The sequence below is a fragment of the Oncorhynchus kisutch genome, linkage group LG3 (genome assembly GCF_002021735.2).
Source record: "Oncorhynchus kisutch isolate 150728-3 linkage group LG3, Okis_V2, whole genome shotgun sequence".
NCBI classification, from domain to species: domain Eukaryota; kingdom Metazoa; phylum Chordata; class Actinopteri; order Salmoniformes; family Salmonidae; genus Oncorhynchus; species Oncorhynchus kisutch.
The window spans coordinates 37,679,221-37,692,317 of record NC_034176.2 but is presented as its reverse complement, the minus strand read 5'-3'; the positions used below and the strand labels follow the sequence as shown (position 1 = coordinate 37,692,317).

General features: G+C 42.1%; 1 protein-coding gene across 6 annotated transcripts in view; it reads right to left on the bottom strand.

Moving 5' to 3' along the window:
- The window catches only part of ppp3cca (protein phosphatase 3, catalytic subunit, gamma isozyme, a), a 72,626-nt gene extending 60,038 nt beyond the window's left edge, over positions 1-12,588 (bottom strand). For all 6 annotated transcript variants that reach the window (XM_020474435.2, XM_031805545.1, XM_020474447.2 and 3 more), the window contains exon 1: positions 11,908-12,588. In XM_020474435.2, coding sequence (XP_020330024.1) covers positions 11,908-11,977 — 70 coding nt within the window. In that variant the 5' untranslated portion in view covers positions 11,978-12,588. The remainder of the gene's footprint in view (positions 1-11,907) is intronic.
- Between the last annotated feature and the right edge of the window lie 509 nt (positions 12,589-13,097).

Genomic DNA, 13,097 nt, shown 5'->3' with positions numbered 1-13,097 from the left:
TAAAAGTTTGAGTGTTTTTGGTGACAACCCAAATTTCTTCAACCTCCTGAGGTTGAAGAGGCGCTGCTGCGCCTTCTTCACCACGCTGTGTCTGTGTGGGTGGGCCATTTCAGTTTGTCCATGATGTGTACGCCGAGGAACTTAAAACTTTCCACCTTCTCCACTACTGTCCCGTTGATGTGAATAGGGGGGTGCTCCCTCTTCTGTTTCCTGAAGTACACGATCATCTCCTTTGTTTTGTTGACGTTGAGTGTGAGGTTATTTTCCTGACACCACACTCCGGGGGCCCTCACCTCCTCCCTGTAGGCAGTCTCTTCATTGTTGGTAAAGAAGCCTACCACTGTAGTGTCTTCTGCAAACTTGATGATTGAGTTGGAGGCGTGCATGGCCACGCAGTCATGGGTGAACAGGGAGTACAGGAGAGGGCTGAGAACACACCCTTGTGGGGCCCCAGTGTTGAGGATCAGCGAGGTGGAGACCAGACACCTGTGTCCCATAATGTGCCTGCATTCCATACAGAACCAGGCTAATAACGACAAGCCATATTTTAAATTAGCATGCCCTTGCAGGGTTTGACATTCAGGTAAATTTGCCAGTGGCAACCCAGGCCAGTGCCAACTGAAAGCTATTACACCGAATGGAAAAAAAATTACTGCCCCGGAATGTTCGCAGCATTTAAATGTATGTTTAATTTGTGGGCTGAGCAAGTAGCCTGTAATGACCTACCCTCCATACACACAATTACATTTTAACTTGACAATATCATTTTTACAATTGATTGTTTGGCAGAAAAAATAAAACGATTGCGCAACCTCAAAAAAGGAGGTTATTGTTAGCGATTTTGAACAGTCACTCTACAGTTGTAGGGCCCTCTAAAATAAGTTTGATAGTTTGGTAAATTTTGTTGTCTTTTTCTCCAGATCTCAGAGTTTTCAGGTTTTTGCTCTCAAAATAATTCATAAAATAGTCCAACCATGCAGAAATAAGTCCACAACCATGCCGAAACCAGATCAGGAGACCACTTTTGAGGTCTGGTAATAATCCCCCCTCAAAAATGTGGAGGGTGTAGCTGCTCTTTAATTTAATTGCACGCCTAGCAAGAGACTTATGTTTGGCTAGCAGTATTCTTGTACTGTACAATGTACAGTGTAGACTAGAGGTCGACCGATTAATTAGGGCCGATTTCAAGTTTTCATAACAATCTGTAATCTGCATTTCATTTCATTTCTCATCGAATCACAGCCTACTTCGCCAAACGGGTGATGATTTAACAAGAGCATTCGCGAAAAAAGCACTTTCGTTGCAGCAATGCGTACCTAACCTTAAACATCAATGCCATTCTTTAAAATCAATACAGATGTATATATTTTTAAACCTGCATATTTAGTTAATATTGCCTGCTAACATACATTTCTTTTAACTATGGAAATTGTGTCACTTCTCTTGCGTTCCGTGCAAGCAGTCAAGGTATATGCATATGCAGCCGTTTGGGCCGCCTGGCTCGTTGCGAACTGTGTGAAGACCATTTACTCCTAACAAAGACGTAATTAATTTGCCAGAATTGTATATAATTATGACATAACATTGAAGGTTGTGCAATGTAACGGCAATATTTAGACTTAGGGATGCCACCCGTTAGATAAAATACGGAACGGTTTTGTATTTCACTAAAATAATAAACGTTTTGTTTTTGAATATATAGTTTCCGGATTTGACCATATTAATGACCTAAGGCTCGTATTTCTATGTGTTATTATGTTATAATTGGTCTATGATTTGATAGAGCAGTCTGACTGAGCGTTGGTAAGCAGCAGCAGGCTCGTAAGCATTCATTCAAACAGCACTATTGTGCGTTTGCCAACAGCTCTTCGCTGTGCTTCAAGCATTGAGCTATCAACTCCCGAGATTAGGCTGGTGTAACCGATGTGAAATGGCTAGCTAGTTAGCGGGGTCCGCGCTAATAGCGTTTCAATCGGTGACGTCACTCGCTCTGAGACCTTGAAGTAGTTATTCCCCTTGCTCTGCAAGGGCCGCGGCTTTTGTGGAGCGATGGGTAACGATAATTCGAGGGTGGCTGTTGTCGATGTGTTCCTGGTTCGAGCCCAGGTAGGGGAGAGGAGAGGGACGGAAGCTATACTGTTACACTGGCAATACTATAGTGCCTATAAGAACATCCAGCAGTCAAAAGGTTAATGAAATGGTACAAATGGTATAGAGGGAAATAGTCCTATAATAACTACAACCTAAAACTCTTCCCTGGGAATATTGAAGACTCATGTTAAAAGGAACCACCAGCTTTCATATGTTCTCATGTTCTGAGCGAGGAACTTAAACGTTAGCTTTTTTACATGGCACATATTGCACTTTTACTTCTCCAACACTTTGTTTTTGCATTATTTAAACCAAATTGAACATCTTTCATTATTTATGAGGCTAAATTGATTTTGATGTATTATATGAAGTTAAGTGTTCATTCAGTATTGTTGTAATTGTCATTACAAATATATTTGATTTATTTACTTATAATTATTTTTTATTTTTTATATAAAATCGGCAGATTAATCGGTATCGGCTTTTATTGGTCCTCCAATAATCAGAGTTGAAAAATCATAAATCGGTCGACCTCTAGTGTAGACTACATGCGATGGCAGAGTTTGAAAACAAATGCCCCGCGATTGATACAAATCATCATGGTATCATTCTGCCAGGTACCCCTACTTTTTAGAAAACATTTAATTGGGAAGGTTTTTTGGAAAAGCCTTTAGAAATTTTCATTCAAACAGCGCATGATGACAATTGCACATCGCAAAGATTCAACAAAGACTTCAGACCAAACTTCTTTAATAAGCTACCTGGTCTGCATACAAATTGTGGCACACATTGCAGTTTCAATAAAACTTGATAATAAAATAAAGCTAATTGTGAATCAAAAACTAACGTGACCAGCAACAAAATGTAAATCACTGGCAACCAATAAAAAAAACATTGGTGTTGCACTGCCAAGTTAAAGGGACGCAGCTTTGAACCCTGCTTAACACACTTACTAGAAACTGGAACCAGCCACGTTGGGTGTGTGAGCATTGCAAAATAAATGTACACATGGGCATTTCCGTCAAAGGACCCATGAGCATAAACATGTGAAGTTCATAGGGGCATATACAAATTGGGTGTCAAACTAAAGCGAAGAGTCTATATTTTGGGAGAATGAATAAATGCTTAAAAATTAGGCATAAGTAAAGGCTTTGGTTTCTGGATAAACAGATGGAAAAGGGATCTTTGAAAACATTTACCAGAAAATGTCTTAACTTCTTTGGGATAGGGGACGGTATTTTGACGTCTGGATGAAAAGCGTGCCCAAAGTAAACTGCCTGCTACTCAGGCCCAGAAGTTAGGATATGCATATAAATTGGTAGATTTGGATAGAAAACACTCTAAAGTTTCTAAAAACTGTTGAAATGTCAGAGCATAAACAGAACTTAATTGGCTGGCGATACTCAGAGAAAGCATCCAGAATTTTTTTTATAATTGAGATCACGGTTTTCTATTGGTTTCCTATAGGAAACTAGATTTGTGGCATTTGGTTGCAGTTTCTATTGCTTCCACTAGATGTCAGTCTTTAGAAATTGGTTAATGTTTTTCCTTTGAGAAATGAAGAAGCAGAATGAGTGTAGAGCCAAGTGTACTCTTTTGTTTGGTGAGCGCGCCAGGTCTCACGCGCGCCACGTTCATTTTATCCTCTATTGAACACTTTTTTCCATCTTAAATGTAATAGATTATTTACGTTTTAGGATACCTAAGGACGGATTAGGAAAGTTGTTTGAAATGTTTGGACAAAGTTTACAGGTAACTTATTAGATATTTTGTAGTCATGTTGGGCGAGTTGGAACCGGTGTTTTTCTGAATCAAACACGCCAAATAAATTGACATTTTGGGGATATAAAAAAAAGGAGTTTATCAAACAAAAGGACCATTTGTGATGTTTCTGGGACATATTGGAGTGCCAACAGAAGATCTTCAAAGTTAAGGCATGAATTATATCGTTATTTCTGACTTTCGTGTCGCACCTGCTTGGTTGAAATATGATTTAATGTGTTTGTATGATGGGGCGCTGTCCTCAGATAATCTCATTGTTTGCTTTTGCCGTAAAGCCTGTTTGAAATCTGACACGGTGGCTGGATTAACAAGAAGTTAGGCTTTATTTTGGTGTATTGCACTTGTGATTTTATGAAAGTTAAATATTTATAATATTTGAATTCGGCGCTTTGCCATTTCACCAGATGTTGTCAAATCGATCCCGCTAACGGGATTTGATCCCTATGAAGTTTTAAAAAGGTATCAGAAATACACCAAAACACAATGTTGACAGAATGAACCCTGCCAGCTAATAACACTTATATTTCGTTTTGGATACATTGTTTACCTTCAGTAAGTTTAAGAAATATTTCATTGTAATTCAATTACCAAAAACCCACAAGATATTTCTAATTTATCTCCCTCATGAGGGAGAATAATGAAAGTTCACAGAAGTAACAAGTAACGGTAGAGCTACCAAATGGTGATTACTGATAATAATACATAAACAAGTGATAAATGTGCAATACCGTTACCAATTACCAAACAAACAAAAATCAGTAATGGAATTAATGCAACTGAATTGGCTACAATGGGAAATAATAAGTCATAAACCACAGTTTGGTCACCAACTACTGGCCTCCCTTCCAGTGGCATACTGTTACAGTGCAGTCGGAAAGTATTCAGACCCCTTGACTTTTTACACATTTTAAATTTGATTAAATTCTTTTCCACACAGAATGCTGTTGCCACTACCGTGCTTCACTGTAGGGATGATGCAAGGTTTCCGCCAGATGTGACGCTTGGCATTCAGGCCAAAGTGTTCAATCTTGGTTTCATCAGAGCCGAGAATCTGGTTTCTCATGGTCTGAGAGTCCTTTAAGTGCCTTTTAGCAAACTCCAAGCGGACTCTCATGTGCCTTTTACTGAGGAGTTGCTTCCATCTGGCCACTCTACCATAAAGGCCTGATTGGTGGAGTGCTGCAGAGATGGCTGTCGTTCTGGAAGGTTCTCCCACCTCCACAAGAGAAACTCTGGAGCTCTGTTAGAGTGACCATCAGGTTCTTGGTCACCTCCCTGACCAAGACCCTTCCCCCCCCGATTCCTCAGTTTGGTCAGGCGGACAGCTCTGGAAAGATTCTTGGTGTTTCCGAACCTCTTCCATTTAAGAATGATGGAGGCCACTGTGTTCTTGGGGACCTTCAATGCTGCAGACATTTTTTGGTAACCTTCCCCAGATCTGTGCCTGTACACAATCCTGTCTCGGAGATATACAGACAATTCATTCGACCTCATGGCTTCGTTTTTGTTCTGACATGGACTGTCAACTGTGGAACCTTATATAGACAATATAAGCCGCACCAATGTGTCGGAGGAAACACTACAACTGGCAACCATGTCAGCGTGCATGCGCCCAGCTCGCCATTTTAACTTACGTGCCATGAATGCGTCTGGTGGGGATGGACAAGAATCAAAATGCGAACAATGACACATGCACAGAGACGGTTTGGTCAATGTGTTAGGATCACATACACATTCCAGGCGGGGCCATGTCTGGGGTGTAGGGATGCACATTTCTGTCAACGTTGCTACAGACTGCCTCCACATTTCTATGGTTGGATTTTGGCAAGGCTACTTTGAAGCAAGGCAAGACATTCCTCATTATTTGAAGTAAAGCAAAACGTTCACATTTCAAACAATTATACTGCATCCAGCTCACATTGTAAAGTGGTGGGTGATATGCTGACAGGCGTATGGTAGGCAGGTATGCACGCTAACGGCAAATAGGAAGCAAGCTTTAATTACAAGTTGAGAAATAAGAATAGTAGCTCTTTTTAAACCGTGGCCATCAAAAAAGTTTAAACCTATATAGACCGATAATGTATTGTCAGCGTCAAACCGGTTAACTGTGGGTTCATGAACAACTGTCTGCTAAACCACACCCCTGACAATCTGTGCCATTAGATCCATACCACTGTCCAGACTGTTACCTCAGGTGCCTGAGAAGAGGGCACAGGCGGGGTTAAAGTCCGGATCAGGGGCCACTTAGTCTCCACATGGCTCAGGTTGTAGCACCGCACAGAACATCAACAGAGATTCGAGGCCACATGGCAGGCTCACGAAAGCCACACAAACCAATGGCTGGAATATGATTGAGCTCTACTGAGCTTTTGTGCGGGTGTGTTTAAATCAGTGTGGCGGCACCTGACTGTCCAGAGGACCAGAGGCAGCCTGATGCATTAGGCTACAGCCTAACCGTACCTACTATCATCAGTCACAGGTTTCCAGGAGGTTGAGGCCGGTCTGGAGAGATGAGGGGTTTGGTTGACTTGTGCAATGTGTCAGCAGCAGAATCAATTGATAATATTACCTGTCTGAGAAGCAGTCTGACACACCATTTGTCATGCTGAAACAAAATGCCACGTCTCTCTACTCCACTGGCATCTTCGACAGGTTTTGGAGCAACAAATCAGTCAAATGCAAGTCCATCCTATTCCCTCCATAGTGCACTACCTTTGACCAGAGCCTTGTGGATAGCCTACTATGAGTCCAGCAGCCTTGTTTTGGTGTGCAGCACAGGTAGGGTGTAGGCTGGCTGTGTGATGAGCTGGCTTGGGATGGGGAATGGGGGAGGGGGATTACTGGCACGGACCTGGCTGGCCTGCCGTGGGATTGTACCAGCAGAACACATAGTGAGCTCCAACTTGGTCAGCCTATGATCAATACAAGCTGTCATGCTCTGACAAGTGTGGTATAAATAAACAGTAAGCGTTCCTGGACCTACAAGGCAGGCAATGAAAGGAACTGTAAGCTGGGTACAAGCGTTAAGAGATTAGGCAAAGCCTCTATTAGCAGGGGATTTGAAGTTCAGACTCTGTTTATTTAGAAGCCTAGCTAGCTAGCTCCACTGATGGCAAGATCCTGGCCGCAAGGATCCAAGAAAATATGGATGGATGGCAACTCAGTGAGGTGCGAAGGCAAGGCAGGCAATAGCTAGCATGTGTCAAGGGCTAGGCCTATTGGCCAGTTATTGGGAACAACAACACCATCTCAGTGAAACTGACTGGAGCAAGAGGGCTGGATCACACGTCGCACAGATCAGCCATAGTATTCTAGGGTCACCTGCACATGATCCCAGTCTACAGTGGTGGTGACTAAATCCACTGCAAAATTAGTGTTGGAGACGAGATTCAAACTGCTATTGGTCAGGAGGACCAAGGCTTATCCTAACCTGAGTTTATATACACTACATGACCAAAAGTATGTGGACACCTGCTTGTTTAACATCTCATTCCAAAATGGGCATTAACATGGATTTGGTACCTCCTTTGCTGCATTAACATCCTCCATCCACTCTTCTGGTAAGGCTTTCCACTCGATGCTGGAACATTGGTGCGGGAACTTGCTTCCATTCAGTCACAAGTTGCTTCCATTCAGTCACAAGAGCATTAGAGAGGTCAGGCACTGATGTTAGGCGATTAGACCTGGCTCGCAGTCGGCGTTCCAATTCATCCCAGCGATGTTTGACAGGGTTGAGGTCAGGGCTCTGTGCCGGCCAGTCAAGTTCTTCCACACCGATCAACAAACCATTCCTGTATGGACCTTGCTTTGTGCATGGGGGCATTGTCATTCTGAAACAGGAAATGCCCTTCCAACTGTTGCCACAAAGTTGGAAGCACAGAATTGTCTACAATGTCATTGTATGCTGTAGTGTTAAGATTTCCCTTCACTGGAAATAAGAGGTCTAGCCTGAAACATGAAACTGCCTCAGACCATTATTTCTCATCCACCAAACTTGACAGTTGGCAGTAGAGGTCGACCGATTAATTAGGGTCGATTTCAAGTTATCATAACAATCGGAAATCGGTATCTTTGGGTGCCGATTTTTTTACATTTTATTTTTTTATATACCTTTATTTAACTAAGCAAGTCAGTTAAGAACACATTATTTTCAATGACGGCCTAGGAACGGTGGGTTAACTGCCTTCTTCAGGGGCAGAACGACAGATTTTCACCTTGTCAGTTCGGGGGATCCAATCTTGCAGCCTTACAGTTAACTAGTCCAACGCGATAACGACCTGCCTCTCTCTCGTTGCACTCCACAAAGAGACTGCCTGTTACGCGAATGCAGTAAGCCAAGGTAAGTTGCTAGCTAGCATTAAACTAAATCTTATAAAAAACAATCAATCATAATCACTAGTGAACTACACATGGTTGATGATATTACTAGATATATTATCTAGTGTGTCCTGCGTTGCATATAATCTGACTGAGCATACAAGCACCTAAGTATCTGACAGTGGTGGTAGGCAGAAGCAGGCGCGTGTTCTGAGCAAGGAACTGAAACGTTAGCACATATTGCTCTTTTACTTTCTTCTCCAACACTTTGTTTTTGTATTATTTAAACCAAATTGAACATGTTTCATTATTTACTTGAGGCTAAATTGATTTTATTGATGTATTATATTAAGTTAAAAGAAGTGTTCATTCAGTATTGTTTTAATTGTCATTATTACAAATACATTTGAATTTTTTATAAATCGTCCCGATTAAATCAGTATCGGCTTTTTTGGTCCTCCAATAATCGGGATCGGGATCGGCATTGAAAAATCATAATCGGTCGACCTCTAGTTAGCACTATGCAGTCCGGCAGGTAGCGTTCTCCTGGCATCCACCAAACCCAGATTAGTCCATTGGACTGCCAGATGGTGAAGTGTGATTTCATCACTCCAGAGAACGTGTTTCCACTGCTACAGTGTCCAATGTAGGTGAGCTTTACAACACTCCAGCCGACGCTTGGCATTGTGCATGGTGATCTTAGGCTTGTGTGCGGCTGCTCGGCCATGGAAACCCATTTCATTAAGCTCTCGACGAACAGTTCTTGTGTTGACGTTGCTTGCAGTTTGGAACTTGGTAGTGAGTGTTGCAACCGAGGACTGACGATTTTTACACACTCTGCAATCCCTTTCTGTGGGCTTGTGTGTCCTACCACTTCACGGCTGAGACATTATTGCTCCTAGACATTTAAACTTAACAATAACAGCACTTACAGTTGCCAGGGACAGCTCTAGCAGGGCAGAAATTTGACTACCTGACTTGTTGGAATCCATCCTATGACAGCGGCACATTGAAAGTCATTGAGCACTTCAGTGAGGCCATTCTACTGTCGGTGCTTGCCTATGAAGATTACATGGCTGTGTGCTCGAGTTTATACACCAGTCAGCAACGGGTGTTGCTGAAAAAGCCGATTCTCCTAATTTGAAGGGGTGTCCACATATTTTATATGACAAACAAGACATACGACTTAATGACAAACAAGACCTACATCTCACCCAAATTGGCATAACAAACAAGACAAAGGGCCAATATTTATTCAATCTTTGTTTCAGATTTGGATGCTGCTGGTATAGAAATAGTCGTTCTATTAATTGTATCAAACACTCACAAAAGGGGACAATGACACACTGAATGATTAGGCTATAGAATCAGGATGCCAGCAGCATACCACCCTGCATCCCACTGCTGGCTTGCTTCTGAAGCTAAGCAGGGTTGGTCCTGGTCAGTCCCTGGATGGGAGACTAGATGCTGCTGGAAGTGGTGTTGGAGGGCCAGTAGGAGGCACTCTTTCCTCTGGGCAAAAAAATATATATCCCACCCTGTGTAGGGTGCTGTCTTTTGGCTGGGATGTTAAACGGGTGTCCTGACTCTCTGAGGTCATCAAAGATCCCATGGCACTTATCGTAGGGGTGTTAACCCTGGTGTCCCGCTAAATTCCCAAGCTGTCCCTCATATGGTCACCTAATCACCCCCAGCTTATAATTGGCTCATTCATCTCTCCCCTGTAACTATTCCCCAGGTTGTTGCTGTAAATGAGACCGTGTTCTCAGTCAACTTTCCTGGTTAAAAATATGGCTCAGGTAGCTGTGGGGGGAGTTGGACATTATGTTGTCCTCCCATCCGAATTGCCCTAATCACTGAACACATTACTCAGCCAAATTAGATAATTAGTGTAGATATGGACAAAAATCCAAATTACTATAAATTGTCAGAATTGATATGTTAACGGATTTTATAGGGCCCTAAAATATCCTTTAAATTACTACTAGTTTGATGGTTGTAGACATTGATTGTCCCATTAACAATAACCCATATTACCATACTTACTTCATTTCGAACTTCACATCTCTCTAGTATAGGCTACTTATCGTAATACATTATATGAGCAAAATGCCTGCGATAAGTGTTGATCATTTCTGGCTTATCGTCCCAGCTCTAACACAGAGTGGTGGTCCTCTCTGCCACTGAGTCAGTGACATCACATGCTCTGTGCATGGCACAGGACCAAGCTGGGCCTCTCCCTTTCAGACAGGCAGACATGGTTAGCATACACTCAGGTTCAATCTGGTTCAATTACCAAATTCCTGATATTTGAGGCTACCCCTAAATCACATAAAGAAGTGAAGCGCAAAATATCAACTCACCAATAAAGAAAAAATTATGAATATCTGTCATTTTCCATCTGGACTACAGTTGTGGTACAAGTAGAGCACTTGTACAACACATCCCATCCACCTCTTTAATAATGTAGGCTATCCACAAAGGAGAGGATTTCATATTGAAAACAGAAAGTGTCAGTTTTAGTGTGAGACAACAGAAAAAGGTGGATAGTACCACTATCGGAAGATTAGCAGCATCATTCTACTCATCAAGCCTCTCCTTAGCCTTGGTACAGTTAAAACTGCCATGCCGGGACCCCACTGGATGTACAAACAAATCTCTTTCTCCCACTCTTCCTCCCTACTTTGCACTTTCTTCCACAATCCCGCACCCCGTGGCTAGACAATGTCGGCCACGTTACTGGGGAGATTCTTTCCGCAATTAACTCACCCTCTCCCTACTGGCATACATATACATTTTGATCCCCTGCCAGGGCATTCTCCTGCTCCTGGCCCTCTCAACCTGAATTGGTGGGTAGCGCTGGGCTGGCCGAGGGGGAGAGCTGGCTTGTGCTCAGGTGCACAGACCCTTCAGGCCAGGCAGTGCTAACAAGGTCCACAAGAGCTGAGTTAAGAAATCCACCTTGCCAGCCTAATCACAGCAATAGCAAACCTCTCACGGCCCACTCTCCCTCAGTGGCCCTTGTGTTGCACACTGCACAGTCACTACATTTCTCATGATGAGATATCATTGGCCTATCTAGACTACCCCACTGAAACATGCCTAATGATACCAAGTACCTTACATCACTTTCCATGACCATAGACTAAGTAGACCTCCTGGAAGAACGTGTCAGACCGCAACCACAAAGCTATGCCCTGGTGATTTAGAGCCAGGGGGTCACATGTGCCTCTTGATTCACCTCTGGTCACAGTAAAGCTTCATGGCAGGCCTGCTATAAACCATGTCTTGAAAATATACTGGCCACTATCAATCCTTTCTCAAACCATTCTGTGTATCGTCGTGCCCGTTGACTTCTACATGTGGGGAGTGAGTTATATATAAATATATAATATATAACATATATTTATAATATATAATATATGAACAAGTTAACTCATGTGTCCTACTGTTACTTAGCGAAATTGAACATTGTGACAGAACTAAATTAAACTAAGCTAGTTACTGCAACCAAGTAGATATAGTTCTGGTTGGTTCAATATAAAGTTAACTAGTTAATTACTGTAGCATGTTCTTGCAGCTTTATTTGGTGTAACTACAGTAACGTTACCCAACTTGTCAGTTAGCCAACATTTGGAATGTTAAAACAGAACGTTAGGTAATTTACATAGCGAGCTAACGGCACTGTAGTTAGCTGCGTTTGCAAAATCGACTCACCTTTTACGAGCCGCTCAGTTGTAGATTGTTTTTCTCCGGCGTTCTCCTTGTCTTTGTCTTTTCCAGACATGTTAGTTCCGTCTGGTCTCCACTCAGGACCAAGTTTGATGAGCTAGTTTTACTAGCTAGTTTGCAGCGCTAGCTGGTTACTCCGTCTTGAAGTTATGAGAGTGACTAGAGATTTGTTTTCTTTCCGAGAGGATTGATTTGATTAGGTTCGATTACTAACAGCGTTAATCCGTGTCAAAATGTCACAAATTGATATGGACCATAGAAAACAGAGAAGTGGTGATTGTCCCGTGTAGCAAAAGTCTTCACTATTTACTTAGTGGATAAATTTAATTCGATTTTAAGAGTTAGCTAGCAAACTAGCTGGGTATTAGATTGACAAATCACTTGCAATCCATTTGAATGCTAATATAAACGTTAGTCAGTAACCTCATCATCAAATTGCTTGGATTTACTTAGATGACTCATCAATAAAACCTGTCGCTTTTAAACCAGCGTTTCCTCGCGGTTATCGAGCCCTGTTCCAGGTGTAACTAGCTATTGTTCCCGTTCTGACCGTAACCCCACGGATTAAACTCTAATCTGACAGCGCACACAGACGGTCGTCCCTATTTACCACAACCACAAAGTAATAAACCCCTCCTATTTCTAAAATGTATCTTCTTACAATCTGATTTTAAACCTAACCTTAACCCTAACCACAATGCTAACCCTATGCCTAAACTTAAATTAAGACAAACAAAGCAACACAATATTAATAATACATTTTTACGATTATAGGAAATTTCGCCTTTGTGACTGTGGTAACTAGTGGCAACCCAGAGACGGATTTCCTACAATATGGCGGAGGCGGAATTGACTCCCTAACGAAATGACGTAGCTATGGTAACGTAATGCGTACACGTCAAATCAAATCCAATTGGATTTGTCACATGCGGTGAAATCAAAAGGGTTGGACCTTACTGTGAAATGCTTACTTACAAGCCCAACAATGCAGTTTTAAGAAAAATAAGAGTTTAGAACATATTTACTGAATAAACTAAAGTTAAAAAACAAAAGAGCAACAATATGATAACAATAACGAGGCTACATACAGGCCGTACCGAGTCAATGTGCGGGGTACAGGTTAGTAAAGGTAAATGAGGTAATAGGTACAGTACCAGTCAAAAGTTTGGACACAC